Genomic DNA, 22,023 nt, shown 5'->3' on the forward strand with positions numbered 1-22,023 from the left:
GGTCTTGAACTCCCAACCTTAGGTGATCCACCTTCCTCAGCCTCCCAAAGTGCTGGCATTACGGTCATGAGCCACCGCACCCAGCTCACCAGAGAATTTCTAAGAGGCATGGCTAGTTCACTGGACCAGGGCATTCTGACGAGAGTCTGAGTTCCTCCCCAAAGCAAAACCTGGACTCCAGCTGGCAGTGTTAATGCTGTGCGTGGCTGACCACTGATGGGCAAGAGGAGACACAGCAGTGCCTCACAGATCTGAGTTGCAAGGGAATCTCCATTCAGACCCAGAGGTGGCGTCTGGGCTAGGTAGGAACTCCTGCCACTTGTTGGTGACGTGGCCCTACATAGGGCTCCGAGATTAGGTTATAAAAATAATACGGCCTCTGTCTGAGTTTCTTTCTCTCTCAGTCAGATCCCTTGCTCTGAGGAAGGCAGGTTGCCATGTTGTGAGCAGTTTTATGACAAAGTCCATGACACTGTGACGTTTACCTAAGGCAAACAGCCAGCAAGCGGCTGGCTGACAACCACAGGAGTTAGCTAGAAGTGGATTCTCCAGTTCCTGGTGGGGCTCGGGCTTACTGCAGCCACCGACAGCCTGCTTACCACTTCATGAGAGGCCCTGAGCCAGACTCACCCAAGTCTAAAATCCCTAGCCCTGAGAAACTGTGGGTGATAATAAATGTTTCTTGTTTTAAGCTGCAACTTTGAAGTAATGTATTTTGCAGCAATAGGTAATGAATACGCATTGCGTGGGATGATTTCTTACCTTTTGAAGTCAGCAAGTCCCTGTAACTATGAGGTAGCTCGGACTGCTCCGAGGTTCTTCCAAGTCACATCTGTGTTGCACTGATCCTGGATGGGGAAGGGCTTTTAAGCAAAACAGGCAATGGAAAAAATGACAGAGGACGTAAATAGACAGGATTGCATAAACATGAAAACTGGGCCCCCAGAAATCTGATTAAATAAAAATTAATGTAGTTCACTTAAATCAATGTTTATTGAGCACCTATGATGTGCTAGGTAGCGTGCTAGGCTGTGAAACACAGAATGAGACATGTTTGCAACAAAAATGGCAAACTGGTTAAAAAAAATTAAAAAAACCAAGACTTTCTTTTTCTTTTTTTTTTTTTTTTTGAGCCAGAGTCTTGCTCTGTCACCAGGCTGGAGGGCAGTGGTGCAATCTCAGCTCTCTGCATCTTCCACCTCCCAGGTTCAAGGAATTCTCCTGCCTCAACCTCCCAAGTAGCTGGGATTACAGGCATGTATCACCACACCCAGCTAATTTTTGTTATTTTAGTAGAGATGGGGTTTCACCATGTTGGCCAGGCTGGTCTCGAACTCTTGACCTTGTGATTCACCCACCTTGGCCTCCCAAAGTACTGGAATTATAGGCGTGAGCCACTGCACCCGGCCAAAAAAAAAAAAGATCACCGAACAGAATAAGAGCCTTTAACCGAAAGAAAAAAAAAAACACTTTTGGCTGGTCCAATGGTAGTGGATTATCAGAATTTATTAACATTAGTGTCACTAAAGTTGATGTATAGTCCCCCACTGCTAAATTTGACTGGCTTTAAAAAAGAAAAAAAAAAAAGAAAAATCTAACAAAACTTCTATAGATAAATGGGCAAAGGACAAAGACAATTCCCAAAAGATGGCACAGCCTCAAAAAACAAGCATATGAAAATCCTGATGGAATAGTGATTAAAACCATGCAAATTAAAGCATAATGAGAGTGTTTCCATGATCATATAACAAGGATCATGGATGGTGTTATCCAGTGTTTCTGAAAAGGCAGGGATACCGCTCTACACTACTGAGAGTATAGACTGATACAACTTTTGAGGAAAACTATTTGGCAGTGTATTTCAAGAACCTAAAAAATGTTTATATTCTTTAACCTGTAATTCCACTATGAGTAATTTTTCTTCTTGAGACAAAGTCTCATGTTATCGCCCAGGCTGGAGTGCAGTGGCATGATCTTGGCTCACTGCAACCTGTGCCTCCCAGGTTCAAGCAATTCTTCTGCCTCAGCCTTCTGGGTAGCTGGGATTACAGGCACCTGCCACCATGCCTAGCTAATTTTTGTATTTTTAGTAGAGGTGGAGTTTCATCATGTTGGCTAGGCTGGTCTTGAACTGCTGACCTCAAATGATCCACCCACCTCGGCCTTCCAAAGTGCTGGGATTACAGGTGTGAACCACCACCCCTGGCCTCCACTATGAGTAATTTTAAAAATGATTTACATAAAAGATGTTTATCACAGTAATAGTTCCAAAATCATTAGGGAAATGCTAAGTACATACTGGTATATCACTTGATGGGAAATCATGCAAACATTAAAAATGATATTGATGAGTCTTTTTTTTTTTTGGAGACGGAGTTTCGCTCTTGTTACCCAGGCTGGAGTGCAATGGCGTGATCTTGGCTCACTGCAACCTCCACCTCCTGGGTTCAGGCAATTCTCCTGCCTCAGCCTCCTGAGTAGCTGGGATTACAGGCATGTGCCACCATGCCCAGCTAATTTTCTGTATTTTTAGTAGAGACGGGGTTTCACCATGTTGACCAGGATGGTCTCGATCTCTTGACCTTGTGATCCACCTGCCTCGGCCTCCCAAAGTGCTGGGATTACAGGCATGAGCCACTGCGCCCGGCCCTGATGAGTCTTTTTTCATTTCTTCGGGTTTATAATAAACTACAGAGTATAAATTCTAAGGCCAAAAAGGGCATGGGATGAAACTTAGGGTTCTCTTCCTCCTCTCAGGCCCCAGACTGAACCAACACTTCCGTTCAAAATGTGTGTGTGTGTGTGTGTGTGTGTGTGTGTGTGTGTGTCTTCTCCTCATTTTAGTGGCAGCTTATTTTGCCTTTTGTTTTTCACTTATTAATATATGTGAGTAATTTTTTTTCTCGAGACAAAGTCTCACTCTGTCGTCCAGGCTGGAGTGCAGTGGCGGGATCTTGGCTCACTGCAACCTGCGCCTCCCAGGTTCAAGCAATTGTTTCATATCAATAGGCAAAGAACTTCCTCATTTTTTATGCTTGAATATGATTTCATTGGATCAGTATATGACAATATATTGAGCTAGGACTCCCTGGATAGACATTAATTATTTCAAGTCTTTTGCCAAAATAACCACACTGCCGTGCATAGCTGTATCATATTTTACTTTGCATACATGAGAATATATTTGAAGGGGAAGTTTTTTGACATGGACAAAAGGTAAGGGCATTTTACATTTTGATGACATGGCCAAATTTCTCTTCACAGAGATGTTATGTTATATGTTATGTTATGTTGTTATGTTATTGAGACAGAATCTTGCTCTGTCACCAGGCTGGAGTGCAGTGGTGCAATCTTGGCTTACTGCAACCTCCACCTCCCAGGCTCAAGTGATTCTCCTGCCTCAGCCTCCTGAGTAGCTGGGATTACAGGCACTACGCCACCACCGCCCAGCTAATTTTTGTATTTTTTTTTTTTTGAGACGGAGTTTCGCTCTTGTTACCCAGGCTGGAGTGCAATGGCGCGATCTCGGCTCACCACAACCTCTGTCTCCTGGGTTCAGGCAATTCTCCTGCCTCAGCCTCCTGAGTAGCTGGGATTACAGGCACGCGCCACCGTGCCCAGCTAATTTTTTGTATTTTTACTAGAGACGAGATTTCTCCATGTTGGCCAGGCTAGTCTCAAACTCCTGACCTCAAGTGATCCGCCCACCTCAGTCTCCCAAAGTGCTGGGATCACAGGCATGAGCTACCCAACGTGGCCCTTCATAGAGATTTCCAATTTTTTTTCTTTTTATGAGATGAAGTTTTGCTCTTGTTGCCCAGGCTGGAATGCAATAGTGTGATCTCGGCTCACTTCAACCTCTGCCTTCTGGGTTCAAGCAATTCTCCTTTTTGAGCCCCCCAAGTACCTGGGATTACAGGCATGCACCACCATGCCTGGCTAATTTTGTATTTTTTAGTAAAGATGGGGTTTCTCCATGTTGGTCAGGCTGGTCTCGAACTCCCAAACTCAGGTGATCCGCCAGCCTTGGCCTCCCAAAGTGTGGGGTTATAGGCATGAGCCACCATGTCTGGCCATCAGATTTTCAATTTTTACATGCAAGATTGCTTATAAAGTGGCCAGCCCTAGATGCTATCAAACTTTTTGTTAGGAAATACATATTTTGTGACTTTAGAAAATACTTATGAAATATTAAGTTAAAAAAGCAAGACTCAAAGTTTTACATACAGTAAGAACTTACTCATGCAAATATGTTTTTATTTTTTTCTTCTTTCTTTCTAAAGAAGAAAAATATATGTTTTTGAAAGAGATTATGCCAAAATATTCACAGTGATTATCTTAAATGCATTATTCGCCTTAAATGTATTAAATGATTTCATTATTTCAGAATTGCTATAGTACTATTGTTTGACTTTGTTAGTGTCTTAGTATGTTTTCTGTTGCTTATTACAGAGTATCTGACATTGGGTAGTTTATACAGGAAAATAATTTGTTTCTCACAGTTATAAAGGCTGAAGTCCAAGATTGTGGAGCTGTATTTGTGGGGGCCTTCTTGCTGGTAGGGACTCTGTGGCACAGGGCATAACATGGCAAGGGGTTGATTGTGCTATCTCAGGCCTCTCTTACACTTCTTTTTTTTTTTGAGATGATGTCTCACTCTGCCCAGGCTGGAGTGCAGTGGCATAATCTTGGCTCACTGCAGACTCCACCTCTTGAATTCAAGCGGTTCTTCTGTCTCAGCCTCCTGAATAGCTGGTACTACAGGCGTGTGCCACCACACCCAGATAATTTTGCATTTTTAATAGAGATGGGGTTTCATCATGTTGGCCTGGCTGGTCTTGAACTTCTGACCTCAAGTGATCCACCCGCCTCAGCCTCCCAAAGTGCTGGGATTACAGGTGTGAGCCACTGCGCCCAGCCATCTCTTCTTCTTCTTATAAAGCCACCAGTTTCATTCCCTGATTACTCATTCATCCATGAATGAGACTAGTGGCCTTCGTGACCCCATCACCTCTTAAAGACCCGACCTCTCTCAGTACTGTCACGTTTCAGATTAAGTTTCAACAAGAATTTTTGGAGGGGGCAATATTCAAACCATAGAAGTTAGTAAAATATCATAAATAGGTTATAGTACCTCGGATATAACACACATTTTGTTTGTCTTTTTACTCACCATACCTGCCCGAAAGATGAACTTGATAAATGTTTGAGGAATGAAGAATTATTTTCCAGCAGCGCGGATGACCATTTGCAGTTTAAAATTTTGCCACCAGATGGCGGAAGAGGGATAAAATTCGGGGAGCGTAGGGTTATGAGTCACGAGAATCAAGCGCAATGTACTGTGAAAGCTTGTGAAACGTTCTAGTAACTTTAAAATAATACGTGTAGCAGGGCGCAGTGGCTCACGACTGTAATCCCAGCACTTTGGGAGGCCGAGGCGGGTGGATCACCTGAGGTCAGGAGTTGAGACCAGCCTGACCAATATGGTGAAGAGACAGGTGACCCTGTCTCTACTAAAATTACAAAAATTAGCAGGGTGTGGTGGCGTGTGCCTGTAGTCACAGCTACTCAGGAGGCTGAGGCAGGAGAATCGCTTGAACACGGGAGGCGGAGGTTGCAGTGAGCTGAGATCATGTCACTGCACTCCATCCTGGGCGACAGAGCAAGACTCTGTCTCAAAATAATAATAATAATAAATTTATTAAAAAGTAAAATGTGTGAACAATCTTGTATGTTCTTCACATGTACCCCAAAACCTAAAATGCAATAAAAAAAGAAAAAAAAATTAAAATGTGTGAATTAGAATTGTATCGAAACTATTTTTCCTAAAACTTCTAAGAAAAACCTTAGTGGTGTCTTCAGCTCTCCTGCTTCTATGTCTCCAGTTAGTGCTATTTCTTACCCCCTGCAGTTAAGCCTAGCTTCCTGGTGCCTACCTTGGCTTCTGCTACCCCTTCACAGTTCTGCCAGGCTTCTTTGCCTTCCTTCTGACTTCACTGCTTTGAAAGGATGTGAGCAAGTAGGTAAATGGACGCATCCCTTGGAGAGACCCAGGGCTGGAGGCTACCTGTCCGTCTTTGCAGTTGTGGATGACTTCACTGGCGGGAGTTCATCTGAGTGGGGCTGGGGCAGTGTTACGGAGCAGAGCTTGTATCAGGTGCTTCCCGTCACTCCGGCAAGTGCCCTTTCACTGTCTGCGCCCAGCTAGAACCTGCTCCAGGGGTGAATGCTTGCTTCTCCAGGCTGGGCTGCTGCCAGTCTTGGCACCCTTGATGTTTATCCTCACCTCCTTGAGCACCTATTCTTCGGCCCAGGATGGATCGGTCCCAGGAAGAACTCTGTCTTTGCTTCTGTTTAGAAGGCAGAGCTCTATCTGACCTTGAGCTATTCATCTCTTAAATAAACTGTGATCTTGGGCAAGTCATTCAACCTCTCTGGGCCTCAGGTTGGGCTCCAGGCCCGTCGCACCAGGCAGTACTTTGTCACAGGGCCCTGCATTACTGTTCAAAGTAATGACGGCTGGGCGCGGTGGCTCATGCGTCTGGGCTCCTCACTCTGGGAGGCCGAGGCGAGCGGATCACCTGAGGTTGGGAGACCAGCCTGACCAACACGGAGAAACTAAAGTTAGCCGGGCATGGTGTTGGGCACCTGTAATCCCAGCTACTCGCGAGGCTGAGGCAGGAGAATCGCTTGAACACAGGAGGCGGAGGTTGCAGTGAGCGGAGATGGCACCATTGCACTCCAGCCTGGGCGAAAAGAGTGAAACTCTCTCTCAAAAGAAAGGAAAGAAAGAAAGAGAGAGAGAGAAAGAAAGAAAAGAAAAGAGGAATGGCAAAAACCGCAGTTACTTTTGTACCAATCTAATACAATGCAGAGACGGGTCTGACTCGCCCTTGGATTATATTTGTGAGGGTGCAAGAGTGAAGGGAGAAGAAGGAAGCTCGGGCCCCTCCTGCTGGGGTGGAATGGGCAGGAAAGGGTCTTGTCTCTGAGAATGGGAAGGGAGTCATAGAGCAGCTGAGCTCCTGGAGGTCCTGTAAGGACCCCATCAAGTGACTAGAGTCAAGAAGAAACAGCAGCAATGACCTCTCCATGACATTTTAGACTTAAACGTGACCCAGTCATTGAAAACACCTGCAACAACAAAAAGTGAAACGTGCCTCAGGGCCTGATTTGCAACAGGTGCTGGTGGAGCAGCCATGACTCCAAGGCGTCTACCCCTTTAGCGATTGCGGGCGTAGTGGGCCCGCAGGCTTTCTGGAGCTTACACCGGGTCCTCGCGACCACCATCTGATCAGATCCCTTCCATCACCCCGCAAAGCCTGGATTTCCTTCGGTCCAGGGGGCCTTGTGGGCAGGAACCCAAGTCAGGACCAGCTATTTCCGATCCCCAAAGGCTTCCAGGAGGAGGCAGCTAGCTTCGGGCTGATATATTGCTCTTGGCCTGACACTGCGGGGCTTTAAGTGGGCCTGCGTCCCGGCGCGGGCTACAGCCCCTGGCCCGGTGAGAGCGGCGGGTCCCGCCCAGGTCCGGCAAGTGGAGCGCAGAGCGCCGACGGCGGCCGTCGCAATCGGGAGTGGTTTAGGACCCGGGGGCGGCTTCCCTGCGCGAGTGTGGAACGCAGAAGTTGAGGCTGCGGGGCCGCGGGCAGTGGCAGTCAGGCCTCCCCGCGCGGCGCCATCTGCGGCCCGGCTCTCCTCCGCGCCCCGACTCGTGCCGCGATGACGCGCTCACTGTTCAAGGGAAACTTTTGGGTAAGTCGCGCGGCCGACAGCGGCTCGCGGGGCTCCGGACCCGGCGCGGGCGGGAAGTCAGCGCGGCGGGCGGGCGCCCCAGCTCCGGCGACACTCAGTGACCCGGCGCCGGGGGGCTCGGCGGAGCGCGCCCGTGACGGGATCGGGGCCCCAGTCCCGCTGCTCGAGGGGCAGACCCGGAGCGGACGCCGGGCTGCTGTTCCCTCTTTGTCCCGACCCGCTACCCCTGCGAGTCCCAGAGGCTCGGACTCCGGGGCCCACCCTCTGCCGCCCGCGCGGTCAGCAGCGCGTGCCCCTGAGGACGCAGAGAGCCGAGACACCTTAGAGTGAGAACATCAACCCCTCACCTCACAGGCAAAACGGAGACCCCAAGGGAGGCGAGACCCGTCCGGCAAGAGTCTCTGCCGGCCCCTAGAGCTGAGCCCTGAGAGGATTTGGGGGGACCTGAGGTGGGGGCTTGTGAGTTTCACCGGGTTGGCAGCAGTAGCTGCCCCCCTAACGCCGCCCCCCGCCCCCTCCACGGGATCGTCTTTTCCTGGAAACGTGCGGCGTCGAGGGCTTCCCTTTGCTGAAGCTTGCCCTGTCTGACAGCCCTGTTTCCTGAGCCCTCTCCCCAGGCCATTGCCTCGGCCCATCCGTCCAGAACCCACAGCGGGGGCTGATGGTGTTGGAGACCCTATATGCTGGAGGGGTACTACAGCCCGGTAGGGCCAGCCCAGTCTGGAGGGAACAGGTCTGCCTGTCCCCCTCCTCTCACTCCCCAGGGGCCCCTCAAGATCCATGCCCCCTCATTCAGAGGAGTTGTCCTCATCCCTTTAAGACAGGAGCAAGAGGCCTCAAGGTTGACTGCAGCTGCCAAGGGGACCGGACTCCTTATGGGGCTCCTGCTTGCCCCGCAGGTAGCTTCACAGCTGCCTAGATGGTTCCTCTACCCGACGTGGGCTGCAGTATGGAGAAACCTGGCTGGGGACCTTAGGAGCACAGTTTAGACTCTGCCTATGAGTCCATTCACTGGAGTTTGTGAGGTTCTCCTGGGGCACTGCTCACCCTAGGGTGCAGGCTGTCAGGAGCCTCACAGAGGAACCAAGGGTGCCACAGCTGGCTCTCATAGGAGGCCTGGGAGTTTTTCAGGTAGAATGGAGGACTATGGGGTCCCATGCCAGGCTCTATATAATACAAACTGGAGAATGAGATGTTCCTTATTTCTTCCCCAGAAATAAGGAAGTCAGCAGAGGAACTGGTTTGTGGAGAGAGAAGGAGGAGGAAGACGTGATATTAACCGTATTTACATCAGGCACAGTGGCCTGTAATCCCAGCACTTTGGGAGGCTGAGCTAGGAGGATCGCTCAAGGCCAAGAGTTCGAGACCACCTTGGGCAACATAGCGAGACCACTGTCTCTACAAAAAAAAAAAAATCTTAAAAATTAGCTGGGCATGGTGGCATGTGCCTGTAGATACAGCTACTTGGGAGGCTGAGGCAAGAGGATTGCTTGAGGCCAGGAGTTTAGGTTGCAGTGAGCTATGATCATATCACACTGCACTCCAGCCTAGACGACAGAGTGAAAGCTTGTCTCAAAAACAAACAAACACACAAACAAACCGAACGAAACAACACATTCCTTAGTATTTAGCCATAGTTGTTGCACTGGCAAGGCCAAGGCCAGGAGGGTGCTAAGCCCCCACCAGCCTCTGCCCCTCAAGCACCATGCCAGGGATGCTGGATATGGGGTGGTCTTAGCAGAGAGGGTGACAGGGTGAAGACGGGGTTCCAGGCCGCAGAGTTTGAAGTATTTTAATATCTTCACAGCCAGTACAAACATGTCAGTGAGTACTCTCTAATGTCTGGTGGGTGACATGCTGGGTTTGAGGGGCTGATGGAGATGGCCCCACCCCTTGGGAAGGATGTCCAGTTTTGAGAGCTCATGGAACAGCATGAAGCCTCTGAGGTGGGCTGTCTGGGTTCGAATCCAGTTCTGCCCCTTACTAGCTAGGTGACCCTGGGCAGCCTGCTTCCATCTGCAGGCCTGTTGTTCCATGCATAAAAATAGGGATAATATCTGGGAGTGGTGGCTCATGCCTGTAATCCCAGCACTTTGGGAGGACGAAGTGGGCGGATCATGAGGTCAGGAGTTCGAGACCAGCCTAACCAACATGGAGAAACTGCATCTTTACTAAAAATACAAAAATTAGCCGGATGTGGTGGTGGGCGCCTGTAATCCCAGCTACTCGGGAGGCTGAGGCAGGAGAATCACTTGAACCCGGGAGGTGGAGGTTGCAGTGACCCGAGATCATACTACTGCACTACAGCCTGGGTGACAGAGTGAGACTCTGTCTCAAAAAAAAAAAAAAAAAATGGGGATAATAACAGTGTCTACTCCATAGAACTGTTGTGAGGATTAAACTTGAGAGTTCAGTACAGTGCCTGACACACAGAGAGCACCCGTAGTTGCCAGCTATTATTATCAGCAGCAGAGATGATAAGTAAAAGAAGTGAGTGATGGTTATTCAAAGAGAAAGTGAAGAGATTGGAAGACCACAAAGAAGCATTCTTAGTGAATGCCTCTGTTGATGGAGGAGGAGAAATGGGACAGAGAAATAGAGGAAGGGATGAAGGGATACATCCAGGAAAGAGCCATCACAGGTCCAAGAGAGGGACATTCCAAGCAAGGTGAGAGGACTATGGTCAAACATGTTTGTACATGTTCCTGAAAAGGTATGAGTCAACACACATTTCATAAATACATGTGTTTGTTTTTTTTTTTTGAGACAGAGTCTCACTCTATCACCCAGGCTGGAGTGCAGTGGCACGATCTTGGCTTACTGCAACCTCTGCCTCCCAGGTTCAAGCGATTCTCCTGCCTCAGCCTCCCGAGTAGCTGGGATTACAGGCATGTGTCACCATGACTGGGCTAATTTTTTTGTATTTTTTTAGTACAGCCAGGGTTTCACAGTGCTGGCCAGTCTGGTCTTGAACTCCTGACCTCGTGATCCGCCCACCTTGGCCTCCCAAAGTGCTGGGATTGCAGGCATGAGCCACCACATCCGGCCAAATAAATGTATTTAAATGCTCCATGAAAATGTTTATTTAAATAAACCTTCAATGAATCTGCTTCAATCTGTTTAAAATTGGGATTGGAGCTGGCATGCACCTGTAGTCCCAGGTACTGAGGAGGCTGAGGCAGTAGGATTGCTTGAGGCCAGCTTGGGCAACATAGCAAGACCCTTTCTCTAAAACATTTAAAAATACATGAATAGGCCGGGCGCGGTGGTTCACGGCTGTAATCCCAGCACTTTGGGAGACCGAGGCGGGTGGATCACGAGGTCAAGAGATCGAGACCATCCTGGTCAACATCGTGAAACCCCGTCTCTACTAAAAATACAAAAAATTAGCTGGGCATGGTGGCGCATGCCTGTAATCCCAGCTACTCGGGAGGCTGAGGCAGGAAGAATTGCCCTGAACCCAGGAGGCGGAGGTTGTGGTGAGCCGAGATCACGCCATTGCACTCCAGCCTGGGTAACAAGAGCAAAACTCTGTTTCAAAAAAGAAAAAAAAAAAAAATACATGAATAAAACTGGGATCAGCCCTGGATGAATTTGCATGCTATTGGTACACACCTGTGTGTTGTTTCTCTCCCTCTCTTCCCTGTGTATACCTCCTCTGTGGCGCTTTGGTTAAGCAGTGCTGTATAATTTTTCTTGATTAACTTTGATTGTACCTTGTCTGAATAAGACAGTGATGATGGTTTCTACAGATCCAGGGAAACAGCCAGGCCACAATGAGAAAAATTCCAGTTTTGGGGACCGTCAGACAGCAGTATCCTTCAGATATGGGCGTGTACAGGCGACAGTAGAACCTGTTCTGGAAGGGGTGGATGAAAGCAGTGTTTTCTCACCCCTGGGGATTTCCAGGCTCCTCACTTGGGTGTGAGGTCCAAATCGTCCCTGAACCCCCTGTAGATACTTATTCTTCCTGGGCCTTCCTGATTCCCAAGGCTCTTGGTGTAGACTGGCTTCCAGTTGCTGTTTCAGCAACCTTGTTCCGGTAGTGGGCAGGGCCTCTCTCTGCCTGGAGATTGACTAGGGTGAGTCTTGGGGCTGTCTGAACTGGCTAATTGCTCTGCTGTCAACACAGGGCTGTCTCTCTTATCCAAACCTTTGACCAGATTGGAATCTTGTCATTCTGGAGCCTTAGCAGAGATGTTGCATCTGGCTTTGCTCAATGGCTTTTCTCTACAGCTTTTCTCTATTCAGTCATCTCTTGGTATCTGCAGGGGATTGGTTCTAGGACTCCCTTGCAGGTACCAAAATTCATGGACACTCAAGTCCTTTCTTTTCTTTTTTCTTTTTCAATGTAGAGATCAGGTCTTGCTGTGTTGGCCAGGCTGGTTTCAACTCCTGGCCTCAAGCTATCCTCTTGCCTGGGCCTCCCAAAGTGCTGGGCCTGGCCTCAGGTTCTTTCTATAAAATGGTGTAGTATTGAGCACCACATGGGGTTTGCTGCTGGAGCTGAGTCTCCGGCCGGTGTCCAGTTTGATTTTGAGTCTAGGTTGGAGTCGGAACCGTGGAGGTGCGAGGAAACCCCGCCTCCCCTAGCGCCCCCGGCGGCCCGGGAGTGGAACCTTCCCCCTAATGCGCCCTCTTGCATGGAAAGGCAGTTGGAGGCTGCGTGGTACTGGTCCGATGGGGCGCTTCTCCTCGGGGCCTCCAGCCTGAGTGGCCGCTGCTGGGCCGGCTCCCCCTGGCTTTTTAAGGACCCTGTGCCGCCCCCAACAAAGGCTTCTGCTCCGCCAGAGTTCAAAACGGAGGCTAGAGTGGCTGACCTCACTTGGGTTGGGGAGAGAGATATTGTAGTGGCCTCTGATTCAGGTGCTGTTGAATTGTGGGAACTGGATGAGAATGAGACACATTGTCAGCAAGTTCTGCAAGTGTGAGCATGATGACATTGTGTCTACAGTCAGTGTCCTGAGCTCTGGCACACAGGCCGTCAGTGTAGCAAAGACTTCTGCATCAAGGTTTGGGACCTTGCTCAGCAGATGGTACTGAATTCATACTGAGCTCATGCTGCGCAGGTCACCTGTGTTGCTGCTTCTCCCCACGAGGATTCTATGTTTCTTTCATACAGTGAGGACAATAAAATTTTATTTGGGATACCCGCTGTCCCAAGCCAGCATCACAGATTGGCTGCAGTGCCTCTGGCTGCCTTCCTACCTCACTGGCTTGGCATCCTCAGCAAAGTGAAGTCTTTGTCTTTGGTGATGAAAATGGGATTGTCTCCCTTGTCGACACCAAGAGTATAAGCTGTGTCCCGAGCTCAGCTGTACATTCCTGGTGTGTCACTGGGCTGTCCTCCCCACACAGTGTTCCTTTCCTGGCCTATCTCAGTGAAGACTGCTCACTTGCTGTGCTGCTCAACCCTTTCTGAGGTGTCTAGAAGGGGAGCCCACAGAGACTTTGTGAGAGATGCTACTTGGTCCCCGCTCAATCACTCGCTGCTTACCGCAATAGGCTGGGACCATCAGGTCGTCCACCATGTTGTGCCCACAGAACTTCTCCCAGCCCCTGGACCTGCGAGTGTTGCTGAATAGATTGGATTTAAGACAAAAAGCAAGTCCCCCATGAGTGTCCACTTCTTTGCCCTGCCCCCTCAACTTGTGAGTCAACACAGGAACCTTCTATAGTATGCTGATACTAGGTCTCTGCCATTAATAGGCATCGTCTCTCAGCCTGAGGGAGGCTGGATTCTGGGATCCTGTAGTTACAGGGAGGAAAAGCTTTCTTAAAAATGGAATGTACGTGCGTCTGAGCGTGTGTGTAGAGCTGTAGTTTTTGGTGGTGGCAGGAAGAAAAAAATCCATCCTACATCTTCCCTAAGCACTGCTTCTCCCTCTCCCCCAAAAACAGTTGACAAAAGGATTTTATGCTTCCCATGTAGCTGTCTATGAGGAATTGGCCATGTCTGGGTGGGTTATGGATGTGGGCATCCCTTGGTTCTTGGACGCAGCTCTTATGCTACTCATAGAGATGGGATTGATTTTATTTTTTTATAGTGGTTAACTCACTATTTTGAGAAATGCTTCCAGTCACAAAAATCCAGCCCAGTTCACTTTGAGGAAGAAGCAGGACTTGGTATGGTTTTACACAACTCCTTGCCATTAAACTGAATCAGAAATCCATTTTCTGGCTGAATAAAAAGTTTGGCTTGCCTGTGTAATGCCCACTGCCATCCCTCCAGCTTTCCAGTGGTGGGGCGTATATTAGAAAGGAGTGTTTTTCTGTCATAGATGCCATGGGGGAAAGTTTGGGGATGAAGGAAAGCTTAAAGGCATTTCAAGTTAGAAGACTGACACAGACTATTGAGAAATCTTTGCCACTTTTCCCACCCCAAAATAGCCTGGGGCCTGACATCTTCTGCCCTGGGCCCCTTTCTCTTGATGTGAAAAGTCTGAATGCAATATTTATAGACTTTTAAGGTTTTAAAATCCAGCATCAGGAAGAAAATCAGAAATACTGGTTGGTGAAATAAAGAGTTTAGGCATTGTTGGCCTTTTTTGAAAAAATAAATAAATAAATAAATAAAATGATGTAGTATTTGCAGGCAACCTGCATACATCTTCTTGTATACTTTTTTTTTTTTGAGACAGAGTATTGCTCTGTCTCCCATGCTGGAGTGCAGTGGCCCGATCTCAGCTCACTGCAACCTCAACTTCCGGGTTCAAGTGATTCTCCTGCCTCAGCTTCCCAAGTAGCTGGGACTACAGGCGTGTGCCACCACACCCAGCTAATTTTTATATTTTTAGTAGAGACAGGGTTTCACCATGTTGGCCAGGATGATCTGACCTTGTGATCCACCTGCCTTGGCCTCCCAAACTGCTGGGATTACAGGCACGAGCCATCATGTCCTGCCCCTGTATACTTTAAATAATCTCCAGATTGCCTGTAATACCTAATACAATGTTAATGCTATGTAAATAGTTATTTACACTGTATTTTTTATTTGTATTTTTAATTGTTAGGTTATTTTTTAATTTTTGGTATTTTTCATCTGTACTTGGTTGACTCCATGGATACAGATATGAAGAGCTGACTGTACAGTGCTCTAGATAAATATAGGAGGCTACTTTAAAAAAAATAAGGAATGCAGGTTAATACAACAGATTCTCCATGCTGACCCCATAGTGTATTTTGTACAATGTTAGGCTGCAATTTTTAAATACTCTCTTGGATTTTATGAAAAGAAAAACTTCAGACTAGTTAAATTTAGCAGAGTTTATCTGAGCAAAGAAACTATTCATGAATCAGGCAGCACCCTGAACCAGTAAAGGTTCAGAGAGCTCCACCCAGGAAAGGTGGACAGGCAGTACTTAGAGACAGAAAAAGGAGGTGACACAGAAATAGCCTGATTGGTTACAGCCGGGTGGTTGCCTTATTTGGACTTGTCTGGGCAGTCTGCAGCCTGGGATTGGCTGAAAGCTCAGCTGTTATGATTGACAGAGACCTAGCTACTTGTTACAAGAATATACTCTTAGTTAGGTTACAGTTTGTTTACACACTAAGTTAGGTTGTAGCTTGCTATTTATGGAGGCAGCTTTAGGCCAAATTTAATTTGATAATCTGGTCCCTAGAAACACACCAGGAGGGCTACGTCCTATTGTCTTGCCTAGTGGCAAAAGGCAAGATAGAGTCATGAACAATTACCCACTCTCCCATACATTCTTCCCAGAGCAGCTGGAGGGAGCTAGCTTTAAAATAATTGCCAAAAACCTTTTATCTTGTTTATCTTGAACATTTAATAAGAGAGCCATAGGACTTGTCTGTTAAAGAAAATAAAAAATTCTATTATAATACATAAACATGTGACATGAATTCATTGGTAAGATTTTAAAAAAGAAATACATAAAAAATGCATTAAATGGCCAGGTGTGGTGGCTTACACCTGTAATCCCAGCACTTTGGGAGGCCAAGGCGGGTGGATCACCTGAGGTCAGGAGTTTGAGACTAGCCTGGCTAACATAGTGAAATCTTGTGTCTACTAAAAATACAAAAATTAGCTGGGCATGGTGGTGGATGCCTCTAATCCCAGCCAATCAGGAGGCTAAGGCAGGAGAATCACTTGAACCTGGGAGGCAGAGGTTGCAGTAAACTGAGATTGTGCCACTGCACTCCAGCCTGGGCAAGAGTGAGACTCCATCTCAACAACAACAACAAAAAAAAGTGGATCCTTCAAGTATCTATTTCTGGAAACTCAAGACAGAACTCATCATTGCCCAGCCATTTTACCACGTTTCTCTAATAAGATCACTCTTTCCTTTTCTGCAGTGATAATTTCATGCCTTTTCCACTCAAGCCTCCATTCCCTCCCACAGTCTCACTGTGTTTTGGTGATCTTGCCTCTACTCCATTGAGAAACCAGACAGCAGGGCTGGGCATGGTGGCTCACACCTGTAATCCCAGCACTTTGAGAGACTGAGGCAGGTGGATGACTTGAGGTCAGCAGTTCTACACCAGCCTGGTCATCATGGTAAAACCCCATCTCTACTAAAAAGAAAATACAAAAATTAGCCAGGTATGGTGACGTGTGCCTGTAGTCCCAGCTATTTGGGAGGCTGAAGCAGGAGAATCACTTGAATTTGGGAGGTGGTGGTTGCAGTGAGCTGAGATTGCACCACTGCACTCCAGCCTGGGCAACAGAGTGAGACTCTGTCTCAAAAAGAAAGAAAGAAAGAGAAAGAAAAAAGAAACCAGAGCAGCTGGTGAAAGCTTACTTACCTTCTGTATAAGTAGGATTCAGTTTGGCTGCAAGTAAAAGAAAAAAACCCAAGACAACAGTGGCCTAGACAAGGAAGAGGTTTATTTCTCTCTCATCTACAAGCCCCTAGTTGATCATGCCAGAGCTGGCATGGCTGCCCTTGGGGTGAGGACCCACACTTCTGCCTGCTTACTCCAGTGGTAATTCAATGACTGGCATATGACAGATTCTCAGTAATACCTGCTGAATGCCTGAAAAAGACATTAACCAAGAGGAGGAAAAACTTTTGATATGTAGAACCAGGATGATTTCCTAACGACAGGGCATAGTCTCAGTGCTCCCAATATCTAAGGGTGCTAGTTTCACTCTATCAGTCATAGCTATTGTCTTTTTTTCCTGCTCATTTAATAAGCAAAACTTGGTGCCGTATTCAATTTTCATTTGCGTTTTTATCACCAGGGAGAGTGCACATTTGGTTATTTTCTTACATTTCCTCTTTTACCAATTTTTTTTTCTTCCTTGTGCTTTGCTTATAAATTTATATGTGTATTTAAAAATATATATTCTTGTATATATACAAATATATGTGTGTGTGTATGTGTGTGTGCGTAATTCACACGTTCTAACATCCAGTATAGGCATGACACAAAGAGAGGCAATCCTCAGGCCCTCAAGGTTTTATGCTGGACATTCCTGGGTTTGATTTCCAGTTCAGCTTCTTTCAGGATGAGGAATGTGTGTGTCCTTGTTCAAATTGCTCAGTTTTTCTAAGCTTTGCATCCTCATCTATAAGATGATATATGTATATGGATTTTGAAAACACTTTATACAATCAAGTTTATCGATCTGATGTTTTGTGATTTCATCTATTATACATCAAGGTTTTCTACAGCCTGAGTTTTACTCAATATGTGTCTTTCGATTGAGGGCTGTGGCTCATGACTGTAATCTCAGCATTTTGGGAGGCCAAGGTGGAAAAATTGCTTGAGTCCAGGAGTTCAAGACCAGCCTGGACAATATAGTGAGACACTGTCTCTACAAAAAATTGTTAAAAATTAGCCAAGCATGTTGGCGAATACCTGTGATCTCAGATACTCAGGAGGCTGAGGCAGAAGGATCACTTGAGTCCATGCGGTTGAAGCTGCAGTGAGCCATGATTGCACCACTGCACTGCAACCTGGATGACAGAGCAAGACTCTGTCTCACTAAAAAATTTGTCTTTTGAGTATGAGGGCTTATGTATTCTGACATTTACAGAAGTCAGAGACCTGTGTGGACCTGCAAAATGAGGAGAAAGTGGATTTCTGCCCTCAGGGTCCTGCATTCTTGTTAAGGAAGCAAACAAAGATATAGGACACTGCTGGGAAACAGATCGACCTACTCTCTTTCAGTCTAAAAAGAGTGCTTTGCCAGGGCAGGATTCTGGGACAAGTCTGACTGGGTGGGTGCAATGGGGTCCCAGTCCTTGAAGAATGCTAAAATGGCACCAGGTATGCAACAAGATGGGGAAATCGTTGTTTCCAGAATACCTCTCAGGGAGGGGATGGTGTGGCACTGGGCTGGAAGGAAGACGAATAAGCTGCTCAGGGCAGGGAGACTGAGACCCCATCCCTGCCTGAAGTGTATGCCCTCTAAGGGGCAGGAGCCTAACTAACTTCTGAGCTTAGTTGTGCGGAGTGAGGCATGCAAACTGAACTGCAAGGGAAAGCTGTCTTTATGGCATGTCTTCTCTACACTTGCCCTTTAGTGCTCGGTCTCTGCTTCTATTTGAACATTACTATTTAAAGAATAGCTGTTGGAAGTGATAGTTTCATAAGTGGCCATAAATATTCGAAAACCCTAGAAATATGGGCATCTAAGTCCCTTCACTGCTCCAAACCTTGGTGGCCCCCACTCTTAGAACCTGCTCTGAGTCCTTATTACCAAATACAGATATTGTTTTTTCTGTCCCAGGAGATCCAGATCCTGCCCTATAAGACCTGAGCTAAGGATTCCAAAAGACCTAAGCTTTCAGGAATAAAAAGTATTAACTCAGGCCTTTGTCAGCGTTTCCACAGATGGCCAGATCTGGGCACTGTTGATTTGTCCTGTGGGCTGTCTGTCTCAAGCTCAGGCTTCCTCATCTACCTGTCTTATGTTAGGGCCTAACTATTTAATCACCTGTCCACAAGGTCCAGTGGTTGACCTTGACTGTGACCAGCCACAGCCCAGGGCCACTGCCTTGGCTGGCAGGCCTCTCCCTGGCTGACACAGACTGGTACTGCCTTCCCTGGGCAGTGTGGGCAGGAAGTTTGTGGATAAGGGACCTTGATGCTCCTGCCAGGTCCCCTGAATCTCCATCTCATCTGCTCCCTTTGACTTAGAACTATTATTTCTCAGTGCAAAGCAGCGTCATTTGGCTCATAAAATTTACGTATAATTTTTTTTTCTTTTGGTGAAATGGAGTCTTGCTCCCTCGTCCAGGCTGGAGTACAGTGACGTGATCTTGGCTCCCTGCAACCCCTGCCTCCCAGGTTCAAATGATTCTCCTGCCTCAGCCTCCAGAGTAGCTGGGATTACAGACATGTGCTACCACACCTGGCTAATTTTTGCATTTTTAGTAGAGATGGGATTTATATCATGTTGGCCAGTTTGGTCTTGAGCTCCTGACCTCAAGTGATCTGCCCACCTTGCCCTCCCAAAGTGCTGGGATTATAGGTGTGTGCTACCGTGCCTGTCCTCACGTATGATTTTTCTTAATATGTATCTATTGGTGCATTCCGTATCTCTTATCTGCTAACCACTGACTGTTAGTCATCTCTGCTGTTTTTTACATGTCATTGTCAATTAGTAATGTAATACTGATGTCAGAGATAGAGTACCATAGACTACAAGGCACCTGCCTGTGAGCGCATGGCCCTTCCCTGCAGAAACTAAGTGGAAAGGACCAAGACCAAAGGGCTCAGCAAGTTATCATAGAAGCCTGTCTGCTCTCAGAGGGCAAAGAAACTAGTCCTCTGGGTGGAGCTTCAGATGGGGATACTGGAAGCCTGGAAAGACTAGCTACCACCCTCCCCCACCATGTAAAGTCTGAGTGTACAAAGACTGCAGCCATTTAGAGGGAATTGTGATTGATTCTGAGAGACCAGGAAATGGAGAGGGAAAGGCCACCAGCCAATGGCAGCCACAGCCCTCCTACCCTTGCCAGGAGTCATTTGGGGTCTACATGCTACTGTACTCAGACTAAATGAGTGACTTGCCCAAAGACACCCAGCTAACCACTCTGGACTTGAGCTTCCTGTTGTGTGGTGAGGATAATGATATCTGGCAAGCCGAATTTTAGGACTACAATGTGTTTCAAATGATAAAGTAAGTCATAGTTGTGTTAAGGAGGTGGAATTGTGGGCAATGTGTTAGTATGTCCACAGAATAGTATCTTCACAGTTGAATTAATTTTTAGAAATTTAGATAATGAATGAAAATGATGAGTGGAAATCACTTTCAAAAATTTAAAGGATTGTAGTGAAATACCATAGTGAAATAGAGTCTGTAATCCCTAGAAATTATGATTTCAAACAAGCACTAGGAAAGATATTTGAAATATGATAATATTATAAAGATATTTAAATGATGATTTAAAACAAACACCAGGAAAGGCACAAATATTAAGTTTAAAAGAAAGTTACTACAACAATTTGGAAAATAAAACCTCATATTTATTTATTTATTTAATTACTTATTTATAAGAGACAGAGTTTCGCTCTTATTTTATTTTATTTCTATGTATTTATTTGCAAGAGACGGAGTTTCACTCCTGTTGCCCAGGCTGGAGTGCAATGGCACAATCTCGGCTCACCCCAACCTCTGCCTCTGGGGTTCAAGCAATTCTTCTGCCTCAGTCTCCCAAGTAGCTGGGATTACAGGCATGCACTACCATGCCTGGCTAATTTTTTTTTTTTTTTTTTTTTTTGTATTTTTAGTAGAGATGGGATTTCACCATGTTGGTCAGGCTGGTCTCAAACTCCTGACCTCAGGTGATCCACCTGCCTTGGCCTCCCAAAGTGCTCCTATTACAAGCGTGAGTCACCGCCCCTAGGCTAGACCTAATTTTTATTAAAAAAAAAAAAATAAAGACAGTCATATGTCACTAGGAAAATGTCTGAGGGTTACATAGCAAATATTAACTGTTGTTTTCTCTGGAATTTTAAACAATTAGAAAAATATTATTTTCTTTTTGCTTATCTATACTTAAAACTTTTCTATAATAAAATAAATATAACTTTTAAAATAAAGAATTAAGACCCAGCGTGGTGGCTCACGCCTGTAATCCCAGCACTTTGGGAAGCTGAGGTGGGCAGATCACTTGAGGTCAGGAGTTCCAGACCAGCCTGGCCAACATGGCGAAACTGTGTCTTTACTAAGAATACAAAAATTAGTTGGGCATGGTCGGGGGGCATCTGTAATCCCAGCTACTCAGTAGGCTGAGGCAGGAGAATTGCTTGATCCTGGGAGGCAGAGGTTGTAGTGAGCCAAGATAGTACCACTCCACTCCAGTCTGGGTGACAGAGTGAGACTCTGTCTTGAAAAAAAAAAAAAAGGACCAGCCTGGCCATCATGTTGAAACCCTGTCTCCACTAAAAATATAAGAATTAGCTGGGTGTGGTGGTGTGTGGCTGTAATCCCAGCTACTCAGGAGGCTGAGGCAGGGCAATCGTTTGAACTGGGGAGGTGGAGGGTGCAGTGAGCCTAGAACATACCACTACACTCCAACCTGGGCGACAGAGGGAGACCCTGTCTCAAAAAAAGAAAAAAAAAAAAAAAAAAGAATTAGGAGGATTTTCCCCATAAAGTATTAAAAGAAGAGCAAGTATATCTGTTCAGACCATAGAATAAAAACCAAACCTGCACTTTGTACCCAAACCCAGATGGAAGTGGACCAGCCTCCCAGGCAGTGTCCTGGGTCCTGGGTCCTGGCCACCTGCCTGTGACAAGGCCACAACCTTTTCCTTGAGGGCACAGAGGGTCCCACCCTGCTGGTGACAGACCTGCCTACTGAAAATTATCCTGCAGGTAGGCCTTTCCTCAGCACCCCCACCTTTAAGCAGAGAACTCCCTGTGAATTCCATGAGCCATTTGTTTTTCATTTTTATTGGTACCTTAAAAAAGTAGGAATGTAACACATGCTTGTTGTAAAATAACAAAACAATACAGATGTACATATAGAGTAAAAAACTATAAAAGTCCCTCTTTTAGCCTTCACATCCCAACCTCCAGGGATAAATTACTCATAGAAAAAGTTGTTTTTTTTTTTAATTAACATTAAACATTTTCAATTAACTTGCAATTTCTTGGGATAAAGAGGTTAGCCAAGGTTTCCCAGTAGCAGTTGTGAAATGCATCCCAGCTTTTACTTCTGCAGGGATGTGGTTAGGTCTTCGAAGTTATATGATGTCATAAGCCTTCAAGATTTGTTACACTTTGCTTATCTGGCTCAACTAGAGGATAGGTCAAAATTGTATTGTGGTAGGAATGTGACATAGTAG

At 46.5% G+C, this 22,023-nt stretch overlaps 1 protein-coding gene and 1 pseudogene across 1 annotated transcript in view; both read left to right on the plus strand.

The window, feature by feature from the left end:
• Window positions 1-7,650: 7,650 nt before the first annotated feature.
• PSTPIP2 (proline-serine-threonine phosphatase interacting protein 2) overlaps window positions 7,651-22,023 on the plus strand; it is a 92,166-nt gene continuing 77,793 nt past the window's right edge. The window contains exon 1 of the mRNA XM_012440789.2: window positions 7,651-7,755. Within this exon, the coding sequence (XP_012296212.1) occupies window positions 7,723-7,755 (33 nt within the window). The 5' untranslated portion in view covers window positions 7,651-7,722. The remainder of the gene's footprint in view (window positions 7,756-22,023) is intronic.
• Window positions 12,243-14,366, plus strand: LOC105709013 (methylosome protein WDR77-like; annotated as a pseudogene).

This window comes from Aotus nancymaae, unplaced genomic scaffold, assembly GCF_030222135.1.
Source record: "Aotus nancymaae isolate 86718 unplaced genomic scaffold, 86718_ANA_hifiasm-v0.15.2.pri h1tg000020l, whole genome shotgun sequence".
Classification (NCBI taxonomy): Eukaryota; Metazoa; Chordata; class Mammalia; order Primates; family Aotidae; genus Aotus; species Aotus nancymaae.